At 39.8% G+C, this 27,557-nt stretch overlaps 1 protein-coding gene across 1 annotated transcript in view; it reads right to left on the bottom strand.

Annotated features, from left to right (window-relative positions):
• Window positions 1-27,557, bottom strand: part of ABI3BP (ABI family member 3 binding protein) — a 365,114-nt gene that overhangs the window by 50,363 nt on the left and 287,194 nt on the right. The window contains exons 37-43 of the mRNA XM_075852779.1: window positions 18,921-19,010; window positions 18,373-18,462; window positions 18,027-18,116; window positions 14,567-14,677; window positions 10,241-10,309; window positions 6,323-6,535; window positions 5,128-5,236 (exon numbers count right to left, since the gene is read on the bottom strand). Of these exons, the coding sequence (XP_075708894.1) occupies window positions 5,128-5,236; window positions 6,323-6,535; window positions 10,241-10,309; window positions 14,567-14,677; window positions 18,027-18,116; window positions 18,373-18,462; window positions 18,921-19,010 (772 nt within the window). The remainder of the gene's footprint in view (window positions 1-5,127; window positions 5,237-6,322; window positions 6,536-10,240; window positions 10,310-14,566; window positions 14,678-18,026; window positions 18,117-18,372; window positions 18,463-18,920; window positions 19,011-27,557) is intronic.

Below are 27,557 nucleotides of genomic sequence, written 5' to 3'. Positions count from 1 at the left end.
TTAATTTCTCAACCACCAAGCATAAAGGGGAAGGCAGCAAAATCTTCTAAACAACAGGCTCTGTTCACAACATCGTCATGGTTTAAGTTATCACAGGAGGATTGATGATCCATTGTGTAACGGATCCCATTACTTGATAATGGATCTATCCCGTTTCCTTTATTACGGAGATAGGGATATCGCAGCAGACTACAAAAGGGACCCTAATGACAATGTGAACATATTCTTGGTTGAGAAATGGGAGATATAAATAAGGAAAATTTCAATCACAGGAATCATTGCTTTTGGCAAAAGACTGCACACTATTTTATGACAAGCTATAGTGTGAGTATAGACTGCTGCAAACCACAAGATACACACTCATTGATCAGCTCAGCCATCTGAATAATTATATAACATCCTCAGGACTCCTTCAGATGCTTGGAAGACACTGCACTAATATCAGTGAATACAAGTGACAAGAAAATGAAATCTAAGACAAGCATTTTAAAGCGGGCAGTGAAACAATTCTTTATTCAGGTGACATCGGGCGTCAGTCACATGTGTGTATTTTGGTCAGTATTTTGCATTATTACTTGTTAGCTACAATCAGGAGTGGGTCAAAAACAAAAAGGACGTGCAAAAATTTCAGTTATACTTTTTATCTCTTATGGAAACACACCACATACTTTTAACGCATAGGTTCCACATAAGTCCCCCAGCTGCCCTGATCTACTTTTTGAACCGGAGGTATGATATGTGATTATATCATTACAATACTGCATTCTCCTATTATTAAATTTGAATGTACTAATGCAACATGTTAACTTTACTCTGCATAGATACTAGCATGAATACACCAATAACTTTACAATTCATAGAAAGTTATTGTGCTTTTTTTTTTAATGAATATAAAGCCATGTGTTTCAGAGACTAGAGATTAAAAGGGTTGTCTGGGAAATAAAAGTGATGGCCTTTCCTCAGGATAGGCCATCAATATTTGATTGGTGGGGGTTCAGCTCTTGGCACCCCTACCAATCAGCTGTTTGAAGGGGCGGCTGCCCCCTGCCTCATCAATTTTATTTTCTAGGATAACCCCTTTATGTCAATTAAATTATATGCACTTGTACAAATATGTTTCCAGTATTTATTACAAATTATTTTGTAAAATTCTGTGACTACAGAAGGAGAATCTGAATTCATTTTGATGTAAGTTACTTTACAAATTACAAGAAAATTAAAAAGAGATTTTAATAAGTGGTTTTCATACTCCAACCAACTATTCTATAAACATTGGGTGTCTGGGTCACACATTGCCAGGCAAGTAGCCATTCTTCAAATCCCACATTCTGTTTGTTAGACGCCAGTGGAAAGTCCTAAAAGGGGACTGGATAAACTTTCCAAAACAAGCAGCTGAACAAACAGCAGAAAAAAAGCTTATTTGGCAGAGATGGGCAGGGGTTGGTGGAACAGCAATGATGTTAACTGTAAAAAACTCATTTAATAGACGTTCACATGTTCCCTTCTCATCTGAGGATGGCAAAGATAAATTGAAAAAAAACGAAGCTTTTTGAACTTACCATAAAATCTATTTTTGATTGAAAACATTGGGGGACACAGCACAATGGGTATATGCTTCTGCCACTAGGAGGCGAGACTAGGTTGAAAAGAGTCTTAGCTCCGCCCAGGCAGGCCATAGCCTTCCCACAGACACAGGCTAATTCAGTTAGTACAAAAGCAGTAGGAGAAAAGAAACACAAACATGTCCACAGTCCCGTGAGAAAACCTAACCAAACAGTCAGAACAACAGGTCTCAGGACTGGAATAAACAAAAAAAAATAGGGCGGGATCCGTGTCCCCCAATGGGTTTTAACGAGAATCATTAATCATTGGGGCACACAGCACCATGGGTTGTCCTATAACAGTCCCAGAGGGGGTGAAAAATAAAGTAAAATTACAGCCATGCAACCTGCCTAATACAGCTACCTATAATACACTGCAACTGTAACAAAACTGGCAAAAGCCGAGACAAAGAATAAATCTAGTAACACTTTGTAAAGGTGTGCACAGAAACCCAGGTAGCCGCCTTACAGACTTGAGCAATTAAAGCTTTATATCCTACCGTCCATGAGGCACAAATAGCCCCTGAAGAATGGGCAGTAACCCTATGGGGAGGAACCTTGCCCTTGTACTGATAGGTCTCCAAGATCAAAGATCGGATCCAACTTGCAATGGTGCCCTGGATGCTACAAAACCCTTGCGTGTCCTTTCAGGTATAACAACAACAAAACAAAAGAATCAGGGCACCAATACTACTCCGTTGCAGTCAGAAAGACTCACTGACCTTACCAAATCAAGGCAATCTAAAGCCCGCTCCTTTAGATGAGATAGGGAGGGGTAAAAGAAGGCAGAATGATCTCCTCATAGTATGGAAGGCAGAGACCACGCAAGGCCAGTCCGGCACCACTAGAACACATCTCTTTTGATTCTCTTGAGCACCAGTTCAATGGTTCGATTCAACCCTCCAAAGGAATGTTTTATTTTAGTATATATCAAATAAATACCTGCTCTATAGGCTCCCTTGCAGTTTCTTTTAAAATAAAATATAAAGTATGGATTTTCTTTTATAAAAGACAATTGGTTTCACTATTTCATGGGTATAAATCTAGATCTAGGTACATAGATACAAAAGATAGTATGGTTGCATAATTATATATTTGCTGTTTATATCACATTAAATTCAAAATATATATATTAAAAACCATAACATTTCAAATTTAACATCCATATCGAGGGGGAAAAAAACAAACAATTAAATCAAACACCCGTGGGGCCCTCGTGGTGTTTGAACAATATAATTCATAATTGAACCGCCAATATTGTATATCAATACAGTATAATAGCTGTTTATATTGTCTATATATCTGGAATAAGCAGCTAAATATATAACATTAAGAGGATATAACAATATAAACAAAATTAGCCTGTATCTGTGGGAAGGGTATGGCCTGTCTGGTCGTAGTCAAGACCCTTTCCTACCTAATGTCGCTTCCTAGTGGCAGCAGCAGATGTACCCATGGTGGTGTGTCCCTCAATGATTTAAGAGAAATCAGTATTCTAATATTTACAACCAGTATTTAAAAAAACCTGTTGTACTAAAGTGTCTTTTGCCTTTTCCCCATCTTAATAGACAAAATCAAAAGCTTTAGAGCCAGAGCAAACAGAAAAAAGCAACAGGACTCAGTTCTCAATTGTAAAAAGTACGCCTAGTTTATTCCACACAAGTGTCCATGTAACGTTTTGGCTCACAATTGAGTCACAAGAGTCAGAATTCAATCAATGCCCCTGACTCTTGAAATCCAATTTTTTTTAGCCTTTAGTTAAGGATCTAGACACTGATCTCCCCCACAGACCAGAAATGAAGCTTGCTTCAAAGGCCTGTAAATTGCCCTAAGTATGTCTTGCAGTGGAGACAATGATGGCTGTTGCCCTCTTTCACTTTAGCAGTATAAATGTCATGAGATAAATCTCTTAAAGATTTTGTGTTGGCTTCTGGGAGCTTCAAATTATGCCTCTGGAATAGATATAGCTATACTTGCCAACACTCCCGGAATGTCCAAGAGGCTTTCAGAAAAAGGGGAGACTTCTTGAAAAAACAGTCAAGTCTACTGGGTGCCCAACATCCTGACTTAATACCTACCTCTTCTTGTTCTTGCATTCCTCTGAACTCCTAGGTGCCACCACAGACCACATCCTGACACCAAGACCCGCGTCCGGACATTGTCTGCAGAAGCGCCAAGGAGTGAGGAGGACTGCAAGCAGGAATGAGGAGAGGTATCTGCAGAGTCTGGTGTCTGTATTTGTTTAGGAGTCTGGTCTGAGGTCCATATTTATTTTGGGGGTCTGGCCTGGGTCTGTATTTGTTAAGGGATTTGGTCTGGGGTCTGTTGTAGTTTAGGGGGTCCTTTATGGGGTCTTTATTAGTTTAAGGGATCTGGTTTGTGGTCTGTATTCATATTGGGGTTTAATGAAGGGGTCAAATGCACTACTTCAACAGGATTTAATTGCCTTTGGTTGGGGTGGTGCCCTACATAAATGGGCAGAGCAAAACATTTTATACATTACTTCTTTTAATCTCCCTGATGTCCCCTCTCAAAAGTTGGCAATTATGGAGATAGCTGTTAATTGAATTTCTTTTTAGTCCTTTAACAAACAAGCAAGCACAAAACTTGGAAATGCAGGAGCCCAGAACTACAGAACAGGCTCAGCCAAGTTTGACAGGAACAAATGCCTGAATGCATTTGGAAAAACATGCAGGGACTCGTAGTTCCAATTTAAATGCTAATATTCTTTCATGGGATAAGAATAATGGTGCACTCTGAAAGGATATTCCATTCCACTCATATTATGTAGTAATCCATGGCACAAACAGGGAAAGTATGGTATGCACACACACACACACACACACACACACACACACACACACACACACACACACACACACACACACACACACACACACACACACACACACGTGTGTTTGAAGATCAGTATTTCATATTTCAGGATGCCTTAGGGATTAATGCTGGAGGTTTAATTTCCTCCTGTCCCACTCAGTTGGTGGACTCTAATAACTGCATTAGCCATTATGGCGGTATATGCATCCTTCCAAACAAACTTTATTCTGTTAAATCCTTTAAACAGGGGTTTCTGGACCTTTGAGCACACTTGTCCAATATGGCATGTAATCTTATTTTTTTTGCAGGACATAATGGAAGAAATTTGTAAGTGAAAAGAAGAGGCTACAAATTTCTTAGGCTAGCTTCACATCGGTGCTAGGGCATTCAGTTTTGACAGCAAAAATAGCACAGCATGCAGCGCTATTTTTCCTGTAAAATTATGGAAAAGTCGACAGACCCCATTATAAGTGAACGGGGATCCATGGGTTGCCGTTCAGATCCGTCATATAACAGATCCGTTATAGTGTCATTTGTGAAATTGCCCTTGGCAGGTTACTATGCTTTTTGGGTTATAATTATAAAACAGAAACTGCTAATAAGAGGTGTAGACAAATGACACAAACGTATATAGTGCTCTCTCAGATGATATAGTCAAGCACATCTATACTTTGTGGGGTGGTCCACTTACCTTGTATCTGGTTTTAAGTTTTCCACTGTGGAATGTGTCTGATTTGTCGTTATGATTGACTGGTCTTTTCCAGGTAGTCCACCATTTTCTTTTGAAATAACGTTATATTCTGTAAATGAAAACGTTTATTTAATAGTTTTCAGGGTGAACTAAGAAACAGGTGAACAGCATAGCATTTACTGACAGACTTGCTCTTTAAGACATACAGCTTGATTTGTGGTAATCTCTATCCTTTACATCTACAGAAGAGGTAGCCAAATCATATTGTGTTTTGATAAATTATGAATGATGTTACAGTGTGCATCTTTCAATGACAAGTTGTTTTGGGATTTGTTAAAGGGACTTTCTAATTATAGACATTTACAGCATATTCATAGATGTTTTTTTACTGTAACTCCCCAGCGTCTCTATCTTTTTGTGGTCAGGTTCTAAGAGTTTACAACAACCCTCCAAACTCCCTGGACCTACCACTGATGCCCCCACCTATTAGACCTTTATGGTATATCCTATGGCTAAATATCTAAAGGTTGAATGCCGCTTGAACCTTTTCATGACAGGAGATGTTTGGGTCTTGATGCAAAGAACAAAGCAGTTTCTGATGCAATTTTTGAGCCAAACACAAGAGTGGATAAAAAAAATACGGAAAAGTATCAAGGAAAGACTGATATGTATCCTCTTTTTTGTATCCACTCAATAACAGCATGTGTTATTGAGAGACTAAGGCTAGGAGCACAGCATGCTCAAGGAAAAATAGAAAAATGTAAAAAAAACACCACAAACCCCAAAAGTCTTCAAAAACATCACGAAACCAAAGCGCTATGTATGTAGGAAAGAAATAACACAGCGAAAAACACCATCAAAAACACAAGTTAATGATATGTGGTAAGTTATATTGAAAGCTATATATAAAAACCTACAAATATAAACGCCTGTAAAAGCACCACTGCCTCAAACACGATATTAAAATGCTCTTTGTATAGACCTTATCATAATTTATTTTAGACTATCAGCAAACATGTGGCTACAGCATTAGTCGATATGCCTAACAATATGAAGCTACAACTGATTGAACCTGTTCTTTAAACATATTGAGGCAAAGAAAAACTTCCTACAAATGGAAAGTCAACTTTCTGAGAATTGTTAATGTTCTATAGTCTTGCAGTTTATTGCGATGAAACATGTAGATTTTACATACCAGTAACAGTATCATTGTTAGGTTTCTCCCAATTCAAAACAATAAAGGATGGACACCCCTCTACAGTTACCACTGTAAGATTAGATGGGGGGTTCTGAGGAGCACTGATGATTTCCTGGTTGATATTCTCTTCTTCTGTGGGAAAGTGTTGGAGAGTTTCTGTAATTGAGCATGGTACGGAATCATTCTTGCTCATGTATACTACATGGGGTGCTGTAGGAACAAGGAACACGTAGAAATTAGCATAATAGTTCATTCTGAACTAAAATAAAAATAAAAATATATTCAATATACAATGTAAAGCATGTAAAAAGTTTTTTTGCTATAAGTACTTTTGTACCTTTTTACCTAATCGCTAAATATATAAAAAATACGCAGCACTATGATCTCCTAAACAAGATAGGCACGCTCTTCTGTAAATCAGAAACATTTGCACTTATCCTATACTAAAGTTTATTAAGAAAACATTGATGATGAACTACACCTATGTTAAAGGGGATGTCTCCACTTGGGCTCTCTATTGGAGTGAAAGAGATCATGGATGAAATAGACACCCATTGACGTATATGGGTGCCTGCCTAGTAATACTAGAGTTTATTTGGGCGTACTAATAACCTCCCTTGCAATAACAGTTGATCAGTCCAGCAACCGGACTTTTTGTGATCAGCTCACTATCAGCCGGTTGCAGAGTAATAAGGGGTGGTCCTGTTGGAACAACCCATTTAAGTCCTTGATTATGATAACCTTCTTTTCAGAGTCTAGGCAGAGTACTTAGAAATATATAAGGAAAACAAAACAGAAAATATATTTTCCATTTGAAAGCCTGCAAGACTTTCTATGAGCTCCTGAAAAAGTGCTGTAAACATATGTCAGAGAAACTTTTACATGTGCCTTCATCTTTATATGTACTGAAAAGACAGGGCTAAGTTTATTTAAAGGGTGTTGTGCTAAGCTAGTTTGGTCTCTATTGCAAGCAGTGCGGTAACAGAAGGTTTCGACTGCAGCAAGCTGCCTCCCAGTCAGAGGTAATCTTTCCACTTTTCCCAAACCTATTTTTTTATATACTATCTGGAAGGGAAAGAAGAAGTCGGAGATAAAATGTATGTTTCCTGGGACATACAGTATATAGAAAACTGGTTCAACACAGAGAAAGAATGACTTGATATTAAAAGATTATACTAGAATGAGATGGCCAGTATATTATAAAATTACAACAATACTAGACTGAACAAACTTTTTTGACTGGGTGCACGCAAGAATAAAACATTTTGGCATTTTATTTTAGCCAAGCCATCCCCTTTGGATGCAGCAAGATATAATGATAGAGTGACAAAAACAAATATCTCAATGTCTGCTACAGATTTACTGCACTATTATATCACTAATATTCCCTGCACTGACTGCCATGATAAAAAACAAATCCAAATGAGCTCTCTCTTAGCTTATGGTTCTGGTTAAAAGATGGCAGACTCATTTTTGAGTATATTTTTAATTGCAAATATTTTAAAGGGTATTAATCCTTTGCCCATCCTCAGGGACAAATTAATAATAGGAATACGATCTGAGTGAAGAACTGGAGACAGCTTTACTTTACATCAAGATAACCCACAATGGAATGTAAAAATCACACATTTGCTGACTGTTAAACATCAATCCAAGGGATTATTCAAAGAGAAAACAGCTATGGTGTGCTCATTACACAAAGTATCACGCCTTAGTAGTACACATAGTGTAATGACGGGGGGTAGGGAAACGGACAAGTGAGCCCTAGTCTACCCGCCACTCTGTCCGTGCCTACTTGCAACGACCCGCCCTAGGCGACGGGGTACAACTGGGCGGCGGTCCCTGCGCTCAGTAAGTGCACGACAAACACGACAAACATACAAGGGAATACAAGCAAGGGAAAGGGGCAGTTGCCCACGGCAACACAGTGAGCAACCAGAGTGGTGAACGAGCCGAGTCAAGCCAGGAGTGTGCGAGGTACCAAACGAAGAGCAGAAGAGTAGTCAGTAAGCCAGGGTCTGTATGGAGCAGGATCAAAATAGAAGGAGCTGTAGCTGGGCCAGGAAACCACACGAAAAGACTCACAAGCACCGAGGGACAGGAAGGGCAGGCTTAAATAGACCGAGGGCGGGAGCTAGCTGAGTCTGGCCAGGTTGCGATAGGCTCTCCCACTCCTAAGCCTGCCAGCCTGAGTGGTGGAAGCTGGAGTCAGTCTCAGGGATGTAGATTCAGGTGCTGACTGATTAATTATGGGAGTTAACCCCGAAGCTGTGCCTGGCAGATCCTTTACACATAGCCTATATATTAAGCTAAGATGTACGTCAGTTTGCATAGCCATGAACATTAATTAGATGTCTGAGAAATATCTATGATCTAAGATGCTCTATCAGTCTTATGTATATTAATCCTCACCTTAATGTGATCTGGTCTGATCTGTCCAATTTAGGCCTCATGCCCATTCAGTTATTTTCTTCATGGTGCTATCCTTTTTTTAACGGATAGCACACTGACACATTTATTTCTATGGGGCTATGCACACTTCCGTTGTTTTAACGGTTCCGTTTGTCCCTTCTGTCAAAAGTAGAACATGTCCTACTTTTGTGCGTTATTCAGTGTCCGTCACGCCCATTGAAGCCTATGGGTCCCTCAAAACAACGGAGGGCACACAGAAGTCATCCATGTGTCGTCCGTTTTTCACGGATTTGTTGCCAAGCATTGGCAGGGCGTGCCAAATTTCTCAGCATTTAACACACAAGATGGATTTTAACAGGCCGTTTAAAACGAAAGACAAATGGAGCACAATGTCCGTTTAATACGATGTGGAGGGACAACGGAAACAACACACATTTCCCAACGGACACATGGATCCGTTTTAAATGGACGTGAAAATGGTGAAAGATGTGTGCATGAGGCCTATATCACCAATACATGTGGTAAAACTGGAAATAATCTGTGCATGGGGGAAGTGCATAGGACTGGCCTTCTACACATATAATTTAATCCCTGGAAGTTATGCCATGGGAAATGATCCTGCAGAATTTTTCCATTTTGCCTCTAGACATTCAACCAGCCAAAAGTAGTTTTAGGCTGTGTTCACATCAGTGTTGCCCTTCTGTTGAAGGGTTCCGTCGGAGGTTTCCGTCGGGTTAACCCCTCAATGGAAAGGCAAACGGAAACCTTATCCTGAGAAAAACCTCAGACGGAACACCTCAACGGAAGGGAAATGCTGATGTGAACAGGCCCTTATTAATATGACTACATAGCTATTTTAGACCTTGTCTTTTTTCGGGATAATTTGCAGATTTTTTTAGGCATAATTTTGGGGGGCATTTATTGTATATGAATTTTTTTTTAAATTGTGTAATGCATTAAAAAAGCAATTCTGACATAGCTTTTTCATTCTTTTTTTACACTGTTCAACGTTTACCTTAAATATATAACCTTTTAAAAAAAAGGTGTTTATTGTTTTTCTGGGGATTTTTTTTTAAACTTTATTAAAAATCAATAAAAAAATTTATAGTTCAATTAGGAGACTTTATTTTTATACATTTAATTTTTACCTATAATGTAATGACATACTGCTGTAGAGGCTACTGCACTGGTATAAGAAGCGTAAGTGTATTAGAAAAGTATACTATTTCCTATTCTATGATAAACACGATGAAAACAAATATATAAAAAACCCAACAGAATACCCCTTAAAACTTTCTGTCAATCTTTTCAGATCAAGTAGCATGTGACAAATGCATTAAAGATGATCTCTTATTGAGGTCAACTAGATATCATAGGTCTTTCCAGATTCTGCTCAGGAGTTTTTAGTGTCCTATATACAAATGACAGACTCCTAGTAAGTTCCCAGTCTTTTACTGTAGTAGATGACAGAACAGTATTTTAATAATGTAAATCATTTCTTACCTACGTATCTAGGTTTTCCCAATGCATCAATATCTGATTTTGGAGCCGTATTGAAAACTGTGGAATACACTGAAAATAAGAACAAAAGATTTAGGACAATTTGATGTACATTTTAAAATGCATGTTGGAGGCTGCATTCAATATATAGAGGAACGGAATTGGGGTAGGAGTTAAGGGATAGCCTAACCAATATTCAGGATATATCAATATGTGTTGTTGTGATGATATACTGTAGTATGTGTTTTTAATTTGGAATTCAACTTTTAAATACAAGTGTAGATGGGTCATATGTAGCTATGTTGAGCTTGTCAATCAAACTCATTTTTATTTATTGATGTGTGTAGTTTCCACAGACCTGCTGATAACCCTGTGGTATGTGTTATCACAGTGCACACAGCGCCTAAAGAAGACAGTTACACGAGAACAGCTCTACTCTGTTATGTCCATATGAAGCACATCGAAATGTATAAGACATCCTTTTCCTAAATGTAGCCAATAGCTCCTGCATTCATTGCTTTATGTTGCCTGTCTAGTTTCACACAACATCATTTTTATTAGAAATTTGCACACTACATATTTTATACAGTATATATATATATATATATATGTGTGTATTCATGCTTATACTGTTTTTATTCCCCCAGATTAGAGTCTGGCTTCAATGGAGAACATTTCTGTAATGAGTCTGCCAATGGCAAACTGAAAGGAAAACCCAACTGACTGAGATCATTATTATTACTGGATGAAAAAATGCCTAGATGGCTAATGTCCTTTTCATAAGTTTTCCTTCACTTTAATGTTAAGATTTCTTTGAATAGTCGCTTTTTATTCCTGGATCAAGATGTTTAGTGGAACTTTGGGACTTTTTTTTTTTTTACTATCTGATCTAATGTGAAGCTGGAAAACAAAACATACTACATAGTGTACCTTCCACTTAATTTATTTGTTTTAAAGTTATCTTTTTATTTCTGGACTGTTTGGGCAGCTTCAAAGTAATATCTATGCCACATTCCTATCATGTCAAAAAGTTGGAATATATATTTGTCATGTCTTTGGTTTTGGAAGTAGTGTAATTATTTAGTCATAGGAAAGGGATTTGTTTATTACACTAGAAATAATTGTAAACAAAGTAAACCAAATTCTAAATCCAAGTTAATTTTGTTACATAAAATTTCAGTTCAAAAGAATGTACCAGACCCAAGATATGACCTTTCCTAGAGGGCTGGCCATAGAAATGGCATCAGTCATCATGCTAAATAGGAAGGCAACAGATAGCATGGCAGACTTGTGGTCAACTCGATTCTTAAAGGGGTTTTTCACCTTCTGACAATGGATGACCTATCCAGCGGATAGGTCATCAGTACATGATCTGTGGGGGTCCGATACCCGGACCACACACAGATCAGCTGGTCTGGTTCCTCCGTGCACCAGATGTACATGCCGGAATCAGCTGGCTCCGGCCACGGAATAGCAGTACTACAGCTCTGCTCCTTCTAAAGTGAACAGGAGCAGACCTACAGTTTTGCAGCTTGGCCGCTAAGCCAACTGCTTCCGGCTCCGTACATAGCATTATGTGCCATAACATCCGGTGCCCGCAGGCCACCAGAGCGGCTTAACGGTGCGGGGTCTGGGTGTCGGATCCACAATGATGATATACTGATGACCTATCCGGTGGATAGGTCATCAGTTGTCAGAAAGTCGAAAACCCCTTTAATATGAAATGTATAGCAGTATTATTTAGACACTGAATAACACGTATTATATTACTTGTTCTATGGAACTGTTTTTTGGTATTATTTTAGCACTGTATGGTGGTATTTACTTGTATGACACTTCTACTTTGTCACTGTACAGTATATCAGAAAGAGAAAGGTATTTTTATGTGAAGCCTGTAACTTGTCACCATTCTCTGTCTTGCCAAAATATTTTTATAGTCATCAGAACAATATCCAAAAATACAGGCAGCAACAATAACCATGCATGCAGTAAACGCTGTGTCAGAGCAGAAAAAAATCTATGTGGCTGGAAAAAGAAAATTTACATGGTGATTGATCAATGAAATAACAGTTACACAATATACTTACCTTATTAAAATGTACAAAGCAAAGATACTTGTGAGAAGCAGCAACTAAAGGGTGGTATATTCCATGCACATATGAAATTCTTTACTAACTGTACAAAAACTGCATCTGTAGCACGAGTAGGGAACTTGCAGATTAATGGTATTTGCTTTTATTAAACTATAAGACAGTTCATATAGACAGTACTCTATGATTGTAAAACTACACCACAACTTTGCTTCAGAACATTAATATCTACTACATTATATCACTTTTCAGTACATTTGACTAATTATGCAACATTTTGTCAATTCCAATTCTAGGTTAACTTTCTAATTAGTTTTTAAAGCCTTATTCAGGCTTGTATTTGCACTCACTATTAGGTACATATTTGGAAGGTCCTGAATAGTTAGGAGTAATTGATAATCAATGCATCCATTTTCCACAGCCATATACTGTATTTTGCAGCTGCATTTCAAATAAGCAACATGTCCTAGTGTTGTCAATATTGGTACAATACAGGGTGATTAAAAAAGGATGGTGCAAAAGTAAAGGCCTGACTTGCAGGGCCGATTGGAAGAGGACAAATTTGCTGACAGGCTGGTGTTTAGCGATGAGACGACCTTTAACCTCAGTGGGAAGGTCAATCATCACAACTTTAGTATTTGGGGCTCAGAAAAAACATGTGCCCCACTCACCCAAAGTAAACGTGTTCTGGGCAAGGACCAGGCGCAAAGTCTATGGTCCCTTCTTTTTTGCTGAGTATACTGTCCCTGACCACTCCTACCGAATGGCTTATGCCACAGGTAGGGGAAGATCTGCCAAACGTAGTCTATCAGCAGGATGGCGCACCTCCACATTTCCATTTGGAGGTTTGCCAATACTTGAATGAAACTCTATCTGGAACGTTAAATTGGCCATGCCGGAAACAACGATTCACCAATGTTGTGCTGGCCTCCATGATTGCCAGATCTAACACCCTGCGACTTCTGTATCTCTTCCCCAAGCCAGCGGCTCTGAACGACCTGCGATAACGCATCATTAAAAACAGTGGAGTCCATATCCTAGGATATTCTGACACGAGTCTGGACAGAACTGGACTACCACCTAGACATCTGCCCTCTCACCATTGGAAATCACTTTGAATATTTGTAGTGTATAGAAAGAACTTGGACAGAGAGTGTCTTTTCATGTTAATAAATTTGTGTTATATTCTCTCGGTTATGAATACTAAGGCTATAATTTTGCACCATCCTTTTTGAATCACTCTGTATTTATCTAAAATAAGCAGAATATCATTTCAATTATTACATTTGAATTTAGTCCAAAGTGACTTTAATATTGGAGAAAGAAAGGCTGAAAATATGGATGAATATACAACAAACAAAAAACGCAATATGTAAATAAATATAGGTGCAAATATGGCTAAATAAATTACATATTACATGTCCATAAGTATGTCTATATCTCAACCGTATGTCTATAAACTCATATGAATGGGACCCCATCCTGATGCTTGTCATGTGCACCCATGACAGTTTGACATAAATTGGTGCAGCTATGCCAAATTTGTTGACATCGTCATGTGTCATATTATAAAATCAGATATCCTATATGTGCAAGGACATGTGCAATTTAGTTTCAGTGTCACTACACCCTGTCCTGTACCCTGAAAAAAAAGAGAGATGCACAAACAATCATGTTTGTGGAGCAGATTAAAGCCTGGCAACACCAACACTTTCACCACTGCATACTATAGTTCCCTCTATACCTTGAGCTATTACGTGGACATTATAGAAAATGCAGAGTTGCCACCTTTACAGTTTTAATCCAGGCAGTCATATTTGAGGATGTACAACATCCAGTTTAGTCCATTGTTAGTGGCTGTGAAATCTGAATAGTACTCCGTTTCACAATGTCCTGGATCTCATTGTTTGATTATACGCCTTCCAATTTTGGAAAAGGTGGCAACCCTTCAGCCAAGATGTGTATGAAGCGTATATTAAAGTGGACCTGTCACCAAAGAAATGTTCTATTCAAAAGTATATGAAAAATGACATGTCCTATTCTGGTTTGCCTCCTCCATAATAAATCAGCCAATCAGTGTAGTAAAAGGCAGGACATACTGTATATTCTGCAATATTTGCAGTGCGTGAGACTGAGACATAGCCTCTAAGATAAGTGGACAAATCGCCAGTGTAAATATTTTTGAAGGTGAAAGGTCCACTTTAACAGCCCAGGGTGACACAAGAGCTCTCCATCATACCCAGATCGTCCTCTTGAGCAGGTAAAGTTGACTGCTTCGTTGGTGACTTTCTACATACAACTGCACACTTGGGCCTGGCAGTTGAAGAAGCACGCGGTTTCAGAATACCTCCTTGTTAAAGAAACAGGCACTTGTTAAGACATCAAGAATATATTTCTCTATAGTAAACAAATAACTCTAAACTCTATGTGCCAAACAAACGCTAGAAATAAAAGTGAGCAGTGAAACTGCTACAGTCCAGATTTTATGTAAAAGACCTGACTGCAAGAATTGACAAAAATGGGACTCAATACTACGGAGCAGTTTATTATACGAGGAAAACATAATTACTAATTAGGTAGCACTGTCTTCCATAAGTAAAAAATTTAAAATTGCTGGACTAAATAAGTGAAAAATCATGAAAAGCAATCATCTACCTTGTCAACTGTATTTACTACTCTGGGGAAAAAAAGTTTAATACACTCCTCAACATTGAAATTGCAACACCAAGAAGGAAAAGTTTTGGAATTGTGGAAATCACAGTATTCATAGACATGTTAATGATATGCAAATGATAAGAAAATGGAAACAAAATATTCCAAACATCTTGATTTATTCAGTATCGAGTATGAGCCCCACGCATAGAAATACACGCACTTACACACCTTGGCATGCTATCAATGAGGTTATTAATGGTTGTCTGAGGAATGTTATGCCACGCTGAATGCACTTGGGCACGCAAATCATCAAGATTGGCTGTTGGCAGCTTCCTTTGCCATTGATGACCAATGGCGCCCCAGATGTGCTCAATGGAAAACAAGTCCAGAGACGTTGCAGACCATGGTAGCACGTTTAGACCATGAAGGCTGCTCACAGTACCACGAGCAACATGTGGCCTGGCATTGTCCTGTTGAAAAACGGTTTCTGGTACACTTTGGAGAAATGGCCATACCACTGGTTCCATGACCAAATCAATGTAACGCTGAGCTGTTAGGCTGTTAGTGTACCTGAAATGAAGACAAGATGGGGTCTAACTACCGTACATTATGCCACTACACACCATAATCCTAGGAGTAGGACAGCTGTGACATTCCCTTGTAAAGGCCTCTACATGGCATTGCCCACTTGGTCAGCAGACCAATCTCTGGCTATCATTGCATTAAAGACAAAAGCGGGACTCATCGCAGAAGAAGATAGACCTCCATTCCAGCCTCCATTGCCGTGCACCATGATAGACTTTGAGATTGGTGGCTTGTGGTCAATAGACCACCTGTAGCTGGACATCTGGTTTGTAGCCCAATGTCGTGCAAACACCTTTTGATTGTTTGTGGCGACACTGGTTGCCGCCCTAGCCTTGGGATGTGACGTCCAATTTTACTTGCAGTACAGAATGGATCACTATGTGCCATTTCTTCAATCAGGTGATCAGTCTGTGCAGAGGTTCGCCTCCGCGCACCTCTTGCTGTCATTCCCATTCATTGTTGTTCTCCCAACCTCCGGGAAAAGGCAACGTTGAGCAACGCTGACATCTTGGCCTAGGCGCGTAGCAATATGCCGGAGTGATAAACAAAGGTCTCTCAGTTCAAGAATTCTGTCCCTCTCAGTTTGTGAGAAGTGGTGATAACTGGCACGTCGATGAACAGGAGGCATTGTACAATCATCCCACGCCACTTGATCCGATTTTTGAGGATTCATGTGGCTACAAAACGTTGCTTTTAATCTGGCTTTTATGCCTCTCCCACATGCCACAGATTGGAGCTAGATGCTCCAATTTGATCATTTGCAGATCTCAGCGACACCAGCTACTTCCTCGATTTGCATAACCTTACGGTTGGCCCTTCTTGGTGTTGCAATTTCAATGTTGAGGCGTGTATTTCCAATAGAGAAATCTAAGCATAGTTATGTACACCACCACTGATAGTGACATTGTCCATATATAGTAAGGAAATCTTTATACTAAACTGGCATATTGCAATTACAGTCAGCCATAACCTCTGCATCTTAAAATCTATAATCTTTTCTGTTATAGAGTTAGAACTGGCTTAGGAAACTTATGGGAGTGTAAGTGACAATAGATGTTATGAGTTACATTAAATTGCTAATGCTTAGAAACAATTTAATAAGGACTTCTAAAAGATGAGCAGAGAAAATATATACATCATAGTCCAAGGAATATGAAAGCAGTCATAGCATATCTATAAGCGTAATTGTGAACAGAGGAACATAGGTTTCATTGCCAACCTAGTACATTGTAATTACTTGTTGGGAAGCTGGACCACATAATTTGCTGTGGTAAATGTAATAATGGCAGAGTTTTTTGCTTCTGCATTAGGCCTTATTTACACAAACGTGTTAAACGTCCGTGGACCTGCAGTTGAAACAGCGGCTGTCCCACGGACCTATGTAATTCAATGTGGCTGTTCACACGGCCGTTGTTTCAACGGACCATGTGAAGGGTCCGTGTGAAAATAGGACATGCCCGTTCTTTTCGCGCATCACGCAAAACTGTAGTTTTTCACGTCCGAGATGCACAGCGTTCGTGTAAATAAGGCCTTACTCTGCTGTGTTTCTTACAGGATGTTGTATTTATTAGTTGTGACGAACAAATTAAAATCGACTGAAATCCAGGAAATCAAGTTATTGTCTACCACGGAGCTAGGAGGGATTTCACTACATCTTTCAGGGTAAACGGACAGATGGCTCAACTAAAGTCTTGTTTTTTTTCCTCTGTATTAGCAAAACAGCTACAGAATTTGTTCAGTTAACTTTTTTCTTTACAATATTTACATACTGCTGAAAGTTAAAATGATTGTGATGTGAGTGCTTGAAATGTAAATGTGGATACCAACAGCCCTTGGCCCATGGAAAAAAAATTGTATGTGAGCCCCCTGCTCTTCCTCAAAGGTTTGAAGCAAAACTTTCAACACTGTGCCAATTTTTCTTGCATGAGTTAAGTGGTTTAGTAGCCTAGTCACCAAATGTCAGGGTTTGGTGCCCTAGTCCTTGGTATAAGTAGGATTTCTGCCATAGTGGGAGGTCCCCAGTGGTTTCTTACTTCAGTTTGTGGTACTCAGTGCATTAGGCTGATCCCATGACCTTTCCTGTTCCACGTCCTAACCACCTGTAGCAGGTTTTAGCTGATCAACCCCTTTCTTTGTGTTTATCCGATTGAAAAGACTTATCAACGGGCCCTCTTACCTTCAGGCCCGCTGTGCAGCTTCACAAGCTGCACATTCTGCATATCCATCCCTGCGCATTATAGGTTATTTTTACAAACACCCCTCTCAAAAAATCCATAGTTTTATTATGGACTACTGGGATTTTCTTCACAGCAATTGGTGAAATGTAAAGATTTAGGAAATATTTGAAAATGTATTAGCATGTAGTTTCACACAAATAATATGATTGAAAATATAACAAATATCCTGTAGATCCTATACTAAAAGTGTCAGAAACAGCATATGATACATTATTACTATACCTGGATTTCCTGGTCTGCCTGTCACATTGGTAGTTAGAGGTTTCCTACGTATGGATGTTGGTCTAACAGGAAGAAGTGGTGGTGAAGATACTAAAAGGACAAGAAAGTAAAATGACTATAACCGAAGACATTAACAACAACCTCCTATTCTACAGTTAAGAAAACACTACTAGCTTATATCCCAGGATTAAGAATAAGACTACACTATACTATACATATCAGTAGAATATGGGGATTATACTAGCAATTTAGTTATGGGTGTGATTTAAATATTACACCATTATATTTTAGAAATGTCACCCACTAAAAAGTGTCGCCGATACCTAGTAAAAAGTGTAGCCCATACCTAAAACACCTGGTCTTCCTGTTACATGGCTAGGTTGAATTCTCCTACGTATGGTGGTTGGTCTTATAGGGGGAAGAGGTGGCGATGATACTTAAGAAAGGAAAGAAGAATACAAAAATATCTAAATGTGTTCTTATTTGAAGTAACAGATAATTTTAAGTACTATATTAGTCATATAACCTATTTTCTCCTGCAATCGTTACCTTACTTTAGGATACAGTAGTTGCAGAATGGGAAAGTCTATATAAATGTTGTTGTTTTTTTTGTATTTTGGTGTCTGCATCAACATATGTAAATTATTGCTTACCTAAGCCTTTCTCTGCATTGGTGAGTCAGGTAATCACCTAGCCTAATATGGAAAATGGCATTGCTGCTACCTCTTTTATTTTTCGCAGCCCTCATTCAGCGATCTATATATACTGTATATACTGCTTACTGACTGCAAAACCCTGGATCTGTGGTTGCCCAATTCTCGGTGCAGCCACAATTGTAATATGCTATAAAAAAAAAGGTGCTGTTAATAGCTGAAACATTATTTTCATGCTAACCTGAAAACGTTCTTTTTCCAGTGTTGTTCGGTTCCATTGAAATATTTCTGCTAACACCGAGAATCTTTGTATTGTCAAATACTTTTCCACCTGAAAAGCAAATAATAAATTTGCCTTGAATGTACACAGTTAGTTTACAATCATAAGCACAATACATAAATATATATGACAAAGATTCTATATGGCAGGGGCCCCAAAGCAACATTTGCACTCTGCATATAATTGCAGCATTACTGTGACTCACAAGCAGCTTGCATTATAGCAAGAATTTTAATCATGTCAGAATTCTTGTGATTGTTGACTTTTACCCATATGAAATTTTGCATTGAACTGATGTGCGAATGGCGGGACCAACTGTCGCCATTGAGCCATAGAGTAAGGCAGCACACCTTTCCACTGTTCAAATCACATACATATTTATAGAAGGGTGATCTAGCTGCCAACTCAAATTTTGGCTGCCGTTTTCTTCTAAAAGAACAAAAAATACAGAACGTTATTTACACTTTAACCACTACACATTCCATAGGAAACCAGTATATTGCAGCTTTTTCTTATTAAATGTATTTGTTTTCATGCCCTGTTCACTTTTATTCAAATCCAGTTTTGACCTTTTTTTTGTAGCATAGTCTTATCAATCTAATCTACGGCCTTTCCTTAATTCGGAAAAACTGGCAGTCAAATGTAAAAAAAGTCTTGGACATTTTTAGGTCCCCTATATAATCCTTGCACAATTTATCCCTTGTCTTCATAATCTATATTCCTATCATATTGGACATAGAGTTACATGAAAAAATCAAGTTTGTATTGATGTATACATTTTCAATAGTTTACCGTAAAGCCTACCTAACCCTTCAGGTGACTTTTAAGAATAAGCTGTCATATATATTTACTTAAGGTATAATCTGGCCATTATATGACTTATTATGTCCCGTCTGCAGGCCCAATTTCTAATTCTCAGTTTTCCCTGATTTAGTGGATGGAGCCGAATGGCTATCATGTGTTTAATCCACAGCACACATAGGGAAGAAAACATCCTGCTCTCCAAGATATTTGTAGCACACCCTCAGAAGCATGGAGAACATCATACAGCAGTAATGAGTAGTGTAACTGTAAACCCAGAAGTGGGGTTAGAAATAATTTTCACTATAAGCTGCGGCAGCATCTGTGTCTCTCTGCCTCTCTCTCACTCTGCTCCCCCTCCCCTCCCCATAGACTTATGGGCAGATGTAACCTGTTCCTTCAGTGAGCTGATATTCCATCTTGTCTTGAGAAGACGTATATAGCAGTAAATTCAGTGTGAGTGAGAAGTCAAGAAGGAGAGGGTAAGGATCCTGATAAGTGGAGAAAGAGGCATTTGTCTCTAATAAGATATGGATGTAGCCGTCTTTAAGTCCACTTTCACACTGGCATGTTTTCGTCAGTATTTTGCATCAGTATTTGTAAGGCAAAACCAGTTGGTACACAACACGCATGAGATAGAATTCTTTCCATTAATGTTTTTCTCTGTTTATGTTACATACCACAAACTACTTTTAATGCATAGGTCCCACACCTTCTCTTACTTATTTTCCACTCCTGGTTTTGGCTTACAAATACTGTTGTACAATACTGACCAGAATATTGTGCGTATTCTTCATCCATATTACAGCTATCTTTTTAGGTCTGTAATACAGAGCTAATATTAATCAATGGGGCTATTCACATATATGTATAAAACAACCATATTTTAAAATCGCAGCAAGCACTACTTGCATCCATTTTGTGGATGAAAATGCCCATTGTAGTATATGGAGACTTTTCAAAATCCAGATGCATCCTTATATTATCTGTTTGTCATCCGATTTTCAAAGAGGCTGTTTAATGTAATTCAGTTTTCTCTCTAAAAGTCATCTTATCAGTATTACGGATCTGTAATACTGATGGAATGCTCTTGACAATCTGATGCAATATGCTCCGTAATTTATGCCTATTGCAGCTCCGTATTACGTACGTTCACAAATACACTCATGTGAAAATAGTCTTTGGTCTGTTTCACATGAGCGTATTTGTGAACGTGTGTAATATGGATAAGCCCTGCTTCATTAAGACACAGGTTGTCTAAAGTTGTCTGATATCTTACCTGTCACTTTATCTGTCCTTAAACATAATATTGAAAACAGAAATGTGATTACGTCAAATAATCCAGTACTTGATTTGCATGTTGCTGAATTAATTGATTTTATAGACTATTCAATGCTGGAAAATGTAACCTTAATGGAGGTACACAGTTCACCTGTACACAGATTATCAGAACATTATCCAAAGGAGTATAAGTCTTAAGGTACTTTTACACCGGCCAAGTTTGGCCGGTGCAACGAGTGCCGATCAACGAGACAGCTTGTTGATCGGCGCTCGTTTACTCCTTTCAGAAGGAGCTCATTACTCTGATCGCTCTTCCCCATACATTTGTATCACGTTGGCAGCACGTCTCCCTGTTTACACAGGGAGATGTGCTGCCGACAACAATTTAAACGATACGATCAGCTGATGAACGAGCGTTTGCTCGTTCATCTGCTGATCACTGCCCTGTTTACACAGGGCAATTATCGGCAACGAGCATTCTATGAACACTCATTTACCCGATAATTGGCCAGTGTAAAAGGGCCTTTACTCTTCCCCCACCCAATGCAACCTCATGCCAATTTCTTACTTGGTGTTTTGTTTAAGTGGTTCTAACTTTGAGATTACTTTGGACCATACTACTGAATACAAAGAAAATGTCTAGAACATTGGGTGCTTGATAATATTAAACAAAACACAACTAAGGCTTCGTTCACATCTGCGTCAAGGCTCCATTCCGACGTTCCATCAGAGCTTTCCATTGGAACGGAGCCCTGACTGACACAAACGGAAACCAGAGGTTTCCGTTTTCATCACCATTGATTTCAATGGTGACGGATCCGGTGCCAATGCTTTCCGTTTGTCTCAGTTGTGCAAGGGTTCCATCAGGTTCCGTTGTTTTGATGGAATCAATAGCATAGTCGACTACGACGGAACCCGACGGAACCCCTGCACAACTGAGACAAACGGAAACCATTGGCACCGGATCCGTCACCATTGAAATCAATGGTGATGGAAACGGAAACCTCTGGTTTCCGTTTGTGTCAGTCAGGGCTCTGTTCCTACGGAAAGCTCAGACGGAACGTCGGAATGGAGCCCTGACGCAGATGTGAACGAAGCCTAAACTCAAAACAAATCTTTTTTTAGTCCCCACCAACACCATTTCTTGAATGAGCTTTTATGATAGTATTCAATTACTATTTTCTTTAACTATAATAGACTGTAAAGGGAAGTGTCCATATATGTGTATATATATATATATATGTATATATATATATATAATATATATGTGTATGTATAGTACATATAATGTATCATGAGCCAGGGCTGTAACTACAACAGCCCTGGTCATGAATACGGTTGGAAACAGAGCAGGACAATTAGCATGTCCCTGCTTTGTTAGGAAACCATGGAGACAAGGGATAGTTATCCCCTGTCTTCATTTCAAGTCTCCCGCGCGCACGGACTGTCTCGTTCAGGCTCTCATGAGTCGGCTGGTGATACATTATCACCATGCCGACCCATGCTAGCCTGGGGCAAGCGCCACACTCCCCGCTGCGAGCGTACCGACAGGGTTAAATAGCCCTGCATCGGTACGCTCAGGAGCCGAGCTCAGGAGCCGAAGCTGAAGAAGATCAGCTGAGAGCTGCCTGCCGATTCTCACACACACACCACCGACGGCTCAACTCTTTCTCTCTCCTCCAAAGACCTGGGTTCCTGCTGCTGTCTCTGCTGCTCCACAAAGTCACGCTAAGTATCAAGTGTAGCAGCAGCTACACTTAACCCTGTCTCTCCCTGTCTCCTGCTGTAACCCTTGCTTCCCTGAGTTAACCCCTTGATCTCCCTGAGTACTGTCCCTACTGTCCCTGAGTTAACCCTTGCTTCCCTGAGTTAACCCCTTGCTCTCCCTGAGTCCCTACTGTCCCAGAGTTAACCCTTGCTTCCCTGAGTTAACCTCTTGCTCTCCCTGAGTAAGTTAATCCCTTGCTCTCCCTAAGTTAACCCTTGCGTCCGTGAGTTAACCCTTGTTGTCCCAGAGTCCCTGAGTTAACCCTTGCTGTCCCAGAGTCACTGAGTTAACCCCTTGCTGTCCCAGAGTCCCTGAGTCAACACTCGCTGTCCTACAGTCCCTGAGTTAACCCTTGCTGTTCCCTGAGTTAACCCTTGCTGTCTGTTTTACACATTAACCCATTCCCCTTGTTCCTCCTTTTCCCGTATTAACCCTTAGTGTATAGGGAAAGTTATATTAGGAGGGAGTGGGATAGAGATAGAGAGCGTGTGAGAATCACAAGTAACTTATGTGTATTGTGTTGTAACGTAACTGTATTCTGTGTATGTTTATGTAAGTGGGTGGCGGTATAATATCTTGATACCGTGTTTATACTGTACGGTGATTAGTTACTGTATTATACATATGAGAGTGATTACTGTATGTTAATAAATATTACCTTTATTTACTATACGGTCTTATTCCCTTGAGTAGCCGCTAAAGCAATTAGATCGACGTTAGTATAAGGAAAAGGTAGGGGAACTAGGCATAACCCTAGTGACCCTGATTATAAAGGCGGTAGTAATAGTGGGTGCCACTAACCTGTGAATCCCGTTATTACCCCACCCCCTTTAACATTGGCGAACCAGCCCATACTGCTTTCAATTTATTTCTGTCTTTTGTACAATAAAATTGTGTTAAAACGTGAACTGCAGATAGGCGGCGAGGCGTGGACAGGTAACGTACGTACACGGTGTAGTGTTGGGTTATACTGTGTGCCTAGACCTTTTTGAAGTTCAGACAAGTAACACAATTTTATTTAAGGCTTGATACAGGATACAACTGAGAACAGCGAACCTATTGTTTTTTGTTTTGTTTTTCTAAGGTATTAACGTTTTTATTTTGCTTTGCGGTGTGCTGATCTACGCCGACAAATCGTCGTGCGATTGAGCAACACATTAGAGTCTTCTGCAGTAACCAAGAGAACTTCTGGTATAATCTACGGCGACAAATCGTTGGGCGATCGAGCAATACATTAGAGTCTTCTGCAGTAACCAAGAGGACTTCTGATAGAGTAAGTATGGATTTCTCCACACTTAAAAAACTTTCTAAACATAGTTCATTCAACCCAGTAACCCCCTCTACATACAAGTCAGCAGGAATGCTGTGGTCCACTCTGCTGGATGAGGCTTATGCGCATGATAAGATGTGCATAAGCAAGAGGAGTGTTTTTAACAAAACCTCCAAAAGGCTCCACATGCTCGCTAAACTAATATGTGTTTATGAAGAGACGTGGAAGCCTGATCACTCAGAAATGAAGAGTGATTCCCCAAATCTTCACTGCCAGTGTTGTGTCAACAATGTGAAGCAGGTTTGTGCTTTGCAGACACAACTGGCAGAGAATTCTCAATGTAAAATTGATAGAGATAAGCAAATCTGCATGCTGGAATCGCAGGTGATAGTTTTGAAAAATCGTGGTGATGATATTGATGCACAGCTGACTGGGTCTTATGCTGTGATCAATGCGTTTAAGGATAAGGCGGCATATATGGATGCGATCATTGCCAAGTTGAATGATGAGCTTGCTGCTAGGTCACAATTGGTTGCCAGTATGCAAAACATCATAAAAGATTTCTCAAAAATGTTACCGGCTTTGTCTTTTTCAAGGCCTGATTCTGCTGTAAGTTTGCCCTCTACAGGGCAAAAAGGGGGGAGTAGTAAGAGTGATGGATCAGATGTCACAAATTGTGATCCCATCCGGAATTCTGAAGGTAACATTGTTACGAAAGTGTTACGCAAATGTAAGCGTACTATATTTAGAAGTGCGTCTCTAGCCATGCAGAACTTTAAGAGATCATGCACTGGTGACTGCCCTAAGTCCAGCAGAGCGTGTACTGTTAAATGTTTTGCATGTGCCGGATCAGGCCATATTGCGAAGTACTGCGAGTCTTTGAGTACTAAGAAATGTGGTCCTGTTAAATGCTTTAAATGTGGTCAGATGGGACATATTGCAAGGAACTGCCACGGCATAAGCAACCATGGAAAGCCCAGTGAAATGTCAATAGGAAATGGCCACGTCACAACAAAACATGGGTTTAGACAAAATGCCTGCATAAGAGTCTCCTTACAGCCTTATGTGCTTCGCCACGTGCTCAAGGATCTAAATGACCAACCACAACTAGAGAGGAGTTTAGGAAGTTGGCCATAAATTGCATGTTCAGTCTGGTGTTATGTCTGTAATGGTTGTTTATGGTCTGTTGTGTTTGTCCCCAGTTGTCCGTTTGTTTTCATTTGTGTTTTTATTTTGTGGTTCTTTCACATATTCTATTGTGGTATATCCCTGGTTATCAGTAATATGTATTTATACTATATTGGTGTTGCCTGTATTTATAATGCATAATTAGATAACCACTCCAGGAAAACAACTGGAGAATCAACCATTGGATAGTGGTGTATTTGCGCCCAATGTTTTAATTGCTCTCTATTAGGATAACGTTGAAGTTGTTATTTTACTGTGAACTCAGGTTGGGCGGTGCGAACAGGTAACATAAGTTCACGGTGTAGTGTTTTATGTTATTCTGTGCACCTAGACCTGGGGGGTTCAGACAGGTAACACAACTTCATCTGAGGCCTAATGCGAGTGCAATTAAATACAGCGAATAACAGTATGGCTGATTCTTTTGTGTTTAACTGGAGTTAGGAAACTTTGGACAGGGGGAGGTAACCCTGGCATTACACCCATATCTTTATTTTAAGATAATGAGTTTGGTAAGACAGGGATATAGTTCCACAAACCTGAGAATTGTGAGGAACCACAAAAATAGTGCTTCATCCACAGCTCCCCTCGGATATCCTGACCTACACCAGTGTTGGGATACCGAGGGGTCCTGTGAAATGAAGGCCAACCCAATACCCTCTTCAAACTTAAAATACATAGGTCAAGGATATTGGTTCTGGTATCAAATACAGAACGTTTCATATACTATCCACGCGACTAACTGCACCGAAAGAGGCATACTCCTCCCCGGAGCATACTATACCCTTAATCCCGTATTAGGCGTTGATGTGGCGGATCAAAAGGGAAGAATTAAGGTGACACCTGAAAAAAGGCTCGACATCCGTCCAGACACCCCTGTGAGACTCCAGACGATTCCTCTTGGGTTTGGCATCGAACTAAGAAATCTCCTGCTAGACTTCAATGAAGAAGAGGATATCGTGGAGAAACTGAAAGATTCCCAACACCAAGCCACTATTCAGTTGGAACATGACACTAAAAAGATCACAGGAATTGTGAACAACCTTGACGCGGACGCGGAAGTGTCTTGGTGGGAGAGCTTGTTCGGATATAGTCCCAAGGCCACTTCCTTCTTCAACTTGCTCATCCACCCAGTGATAATCCTTCTCACTCTTGTGGCGATTATGTACGTTGGACTGTTCTGCGTGTACCGACGAATGAAAGGACTGGTTGAGCAAATACAACGAGGTCAAGCAGAAAGCCACGAATACATTCGTAGACAGGGTCTAAGGACATAGTGATACAGTCCTGCGACCCAGAATTGTTTATTATTGTATGTGTATATATATATTTGTAAAGTGTAAATCTTAATCAATGGGTCGTACAAAATTTTCAAGGTGTACATATAGACATTCTAGGTGTTGATGTGTCCGCAACATAGGCATACTCAGTGAGGACGCGCCCGTCCCACAGCGAGTGTGTGTACGTGTAGGCGGGCATATATTTACAGCCTGTTGTCACCCCATTTGCATGTGTACCTTGCACGTGTTTATGGAGGAGTAGTGTGAGATGCTGTTTAAGCATGGATCTCTATATGTACATATACCTATGGTTGGTGGGGGAATATTTTTGTATGTTTGGTTATTTTTCACTTTGTTTGTATGATTGGGTAGTGTGTAGGTACCCTTAGGGACAGGTAAGGTATTCACACACCCTTGTAGGTATTTGCCACCTCAACCTGAGAACTGGTATGGTCAATATGATGATGGATTGAATGTCAGAGGGGAAATGGAAGGCGATGCTCCACCCCACAGTAGATTCCTGGGTACCAAGACCTCACCTCCTCCTCGGGGATGATAACCTGCCATGATGAAGACCTGGATATCGGCCCACAAAGATTGTTTCGTCTTCAATCAAGATGCTGGGAAAAGTTGGAAAAGTAATGGATCACGTACAAAAGGTTGTTGAAAGTCGGACTAAGCCATTCCAAGGCTGACCATATGAGGGCACAAGTAGCTTTACACGGGTCGGCATGCTAAAATTGGATCGGCCACTGGAAAGACTTGCTGATGCCACTTAAGAGGAAGAAACTCCAAGCAAGAAAGAACAAGAAATCTGCGGTTCATGGACTTTGAGGTTTTCAAATGAGCTTTGTTCGTTTGATGAGCTTTGAGGCTTCCTTCTATGGACTGTGAGTTTATTTCAACCCCGTTCTATGGACTATGAAGGTTTCTTCATTCTATGGACTATGAAGGTTTCTTCGTTCTATGGACTATGAAGGTTTCATTTCAACTTCGTCTGATGAGCTTCGAAG

Source organism: Rhinoderma darwinii, chromosome 2 (assembly GCF_050947455.1).
Source record: "Rhinoderma darwinii isolate aRhiDar2 chromosome 2, aRhiDar2.hap1, whole genome shotgun sequence".
Classification (NCBI taxonomy): domain Eukaryota; kingdom Metazoa; phylum Chordata; class Amphibia; order Anura; family Rhinodermatidae; genus Rhinoderma; species Rhinoderma darwinii.
This window is presented reverse-complemented; position numbering and strand designations above follow the sequence as displayed.